At 57.5% G+C, this 3,458-nt stretch overlaps 1 protein-coding gene across 2 annotated transcripts; it reads left to right on the forward strand.

Annotated features, from left to right (window-relative positions):
- The first annotated feature begins 648 nt into the window (after nt 1-648).
- Nucleotides 649-2,966, forward strand: LOC136539068 (protein IQ-DOMAIN 19-like). Of its 2 annotated transcripts, none has more exons than XM_066530997.1 (4): nt 649-1,199; nt 1,296-1,529; nt 1,645-2,301; nt 2,387-2,966. In XM_066530997.1, exons 1-4 carry the CDS (start codon nt 867-869, stop codon nt 2,405-2,407), a joined length of 1,245 nt encoding a protein of 414 aa, XP_066387094.1. In that variant the 5' UTR covers nt 649-866; the 3' UTR covers nt 2,408-2,966. The 2 variants fall into 2 exon arrangements, with proteins under 2 accessions (XP_066387094.1, XP_066387095.1); XM_066530998.1 differs by having other exon boundaries at nt 2,393-2,966.
- Nucleotides 2,967-3,458: the final 492 nt, after the last annotated feature.

Raw genomic sequence — 3,458 nt, forward strand, 5'->3', positions numbered from 1 at the left:
TGTTGCCATTCAGAAACATGGTGCCGTTGTCCCTGGTATGGTGTAAGATATCCTTTCCTGTGTAAAATTGAAGTGTGTGTGTGTGTGTGTGTATATATATATATAGAGAGAGAGAGAGAGAGAGACACACACACACACACAACACACAATCATACAAGTAAATCCATCGATACAAGTAACTGTAAAATCGGAATGTTCAAGGAAGATGTCTATCCCTGAACGTTGGGCGTCGATGAGGGAGCTGGTGGCAGGGGAAGAGGCGAGCGCTTCACACCGCCAGGTCAAGTGACTGATCTTGGGTGTCGGTAAAAACACGTGCACGAGCCGTGACTAATAGCATGGACCCAGCTGGCAGCTGCCGGTGGGGCCCGGCTCCCCGGTGCACGGCACTTGCCATGCCATCTATCTGCTCCGTCTCATTCATCACCCTCCGGCGTCCGGCCTCCCCTCCCCTGACAGGCAGAGGCAGAGGCAGAGGCAGCCAGCCAGCGTTGTTGCCTTGTTGTTGGGATCCCTTCCACGTTCCCGCCGGCCGGAGCACATGGCGCGCCATTCAGAAGCCCTCGCCTCGGCTGACTCACTCAACCGCTGTACGTGTACCATCCATCCTCTGTGTTGTTGCTGCCTCTGCCTCTGCCTCTGCCTCTGCCTCTGCCTGGTGCCGCAGTGGCGATCCGACCGACGCAACGTCGCTGCTCCTTCCTTCCCTTCCCTTATCGTCGAGCGAGGCGGTGCTAGTATATATATATATATATATAGTAGCTCTGTCGTGCCCGTGTTGTCTCATGTGAGCCGGTGGATGCTAGCTACACCGTGTCTGTCCGCATTGCCATTTGGTGATCTGGAAGCAGCAAGGTTGGCTGGCAATGGGGAAGGCGGGGCGGTGGCTCAAGAGCATCTTGGCGGGGAGGAAGGACAAGGCGCTGCAGCAGTATCAGCAGCAGCAAGGCGACGCCACGCCGCTGCCGGCCGCCGCGAGCAGCCCCCGGGAGAAGAAGCGCTGGAGCTTCAGGCGGCCAGCGCCGACGCCACAGGGGAAGGTCAATAATGCGGCGCCGTCCCCGTTGCCGTCGGCGCGCGAGCTCGACCAGAGCGAGCACGCCGTGGCGGCTGCGGAGGAGAGCCATCTGCCCGTGAGCTGCCGCCCCGTCGAGGACGCGGCCGCCGCCAGGATCCAGGCCACCTTCAGAGGCTATCTTGTGAGTCCTTAACCTGGAAGCCTGTGACGAGCACGAGGGCACCATGGTGAGTGACCACTGATCTGACTGACGAACGCGCCATGGACGTACATGCAGGCTCGGAAGGCGCTGTGCGCGCTGCGCGGGCTAGTGAAGCTGCAGGCGCTGGTCAGGGGCCAGCTGGTGCGGAGGCAGGCCACCGCCACGCTCCGCCGCATGCAGGCCCTCGTCGACGCGCAGTCCCGCCTGCGCGCCCAGCGCGCGCGCATGCTGGACGCGGACCACGCCACGCCGGCGGCCTACCAGCTTCGGTCACCGCAGCATCCCGTTCCAAGGCGCCGCAGCTCCTACGTATGTCCACACACACTTGCATGACCGACTTCGCACCATTTTGCTCGCCTGGTGAAGTGGTGAGTGGTGACAGCTGACAGCACGCGGTTCTGCCATGTCGTATGCGCGCATGCAGGAGGTGACGGACCGGTCGCCGTCGGGGGAGGAGCACGTGAAGATCGTGGAGATGGACGTCGGCGAGCTGGCGCGGCGTGGGCGGAGCAGCTGCTCGGCGGCGGCCACCGAGTCCAGGGAGCGGCGCCTCGCCGAGTACTACCACGGCGGCGGCGGGCAGTGCTCGCCCGCGGCGTTCTTCGGCGCCGAGCTCAGCCTGCCGCGCGCCTACAGCGGCCACTTCGAGGACGTGTTCGCGTTCGACCCCGCGGCCACGGCGCGGAGCAGCCCGTACGTGGCCCCCTACGACGCCGCCGTCGCCGCAGCCGGCGACGGGTACGGCGTCGTCCCGAGCTACATGGCCAACACGGAGTCGTCCCGCGCCAAGGCCCGGTCCCAGAGCGCACCAAGGCAGCGCACCGACGCCGCGGCGCTGGAGCGGCAGCCCAGCAGCAGGCGCCGCGGCCAGGGCGCGCCCAGGAAGATGCAGCGCTCGTCGTCGCACATCAGCGTGCCGGCGGCGGCCGCGTGCGGGTACGGCTACCAGCATGCGCAGCCGTGGGTGGGCGTCAGGCTGGACCGCTCCAGCGCGTCGGTGGTGGGCAGCGAGTGCGGGTCCACCAGCTCCGTGCTCACCGGCGCCACCGTCGGCTACTGCCGCTCGCTCGTCGGATTCGAGGTGCGTTCACGCTCAATCGGAACTCGAAAATTTATTTGTTCCTGTACTGATGACGATCCGTGTGTTCTTGGTGGAGCTGCTGCAGGTGCAGCGGGGCCAGTACTGAAACAGCTGCGAAGAAGCACCATTGCGGTGATGGACTATGGAGTAGCGGTGGGTGGAAATTAAAGGGATCGGAAGAGTTGTGGTGTTTGCACCAATGGCCCTGTTTGATCTATGGGTTAGATCTAGTTTGGGTTAGTTGGAGCTTAATTAGTTTTAAAGTAGCCAAACAGGAGGGCTAGAGTGAGTTATTTGCAACTAGCTCATCCTAAAAAACTATCCCTAAATAGATGATTATTTGGGCTAGTTGGGGCTATTTGAGGTGGGGTCCACTGTTTTCTCTCTACTTTCGCCCGCACCAATGATTTGGAAAGCACATTTATTATCATTTTAACCCTGGTATCTAAACATCTTTTAGGCTAGAGTTAGTTCAGGACTAGTCCTGAGATAGAAAGTAACTCTAACCTCTAGCTGTGCTAGAGTATCCAAACAGGACCAATGTTGTACCAGTTCATCTATGCCTGATGATGATGGTTCATGTGAAATATTAGCTGCGTGTTGTTGTTTTTAATCTACTAGGCAGGCGAGATGTGTAAATTTGAAATGTCAACAGCATGCGTCCTTGTTCGTTCAAAAAAAAAAAAACAGCGTGCGTCCTTAATCGAACTGGCTAATGATTCAGTGCGCGTGATACGGGACAGGCTGGATAGAGCCTAGAGAGCTTAGCATGATACAGTGTCATTTGCATTTCATGCCACTTTGGAACATAGGAAAATTTTCTGTTTCCTGTGCTGTAGCAAAAATGAACTAGTTCCCACAAATGCTCCGTTCGTTTGGCTGATAAGCCATGGCTGAAAGTACTGTTGGACTGATTTGTTGTGAGAGAAAAATAGTGTTCGTTGGCTGAAAAAGTACGGCTTATAAGACAAGTGAACAGGGCAAAATTTTTGCATTCAAAAGGACCCTGATTATCCATTTTACAAAAAAAAATAGTATAAAGTATCCCTCAAATCTGTGTATATAAATGGGGTTGTTCATGTCTCGATGCTCTTAGAAGTACAGGGGTGTCCGAGCCGGCTCTAACACCGGCTGTAAGAGCATTAAGACATGAAGAA

This window comes from Miscanthus floridulus, chromosome 2, assembly GCF_019320115.1.
Source record: "Miscanthus floridulus cultivar M001 chromosome 2, ASM1932011v1, whole genome shotgun sequence".
Lineage (NCBI taxonomy): Eukaryota > Viridiplantae > Streptophyta > Magnoliopsida > Poales > Poaceae > Miscanthus > Miscanthus floridulus.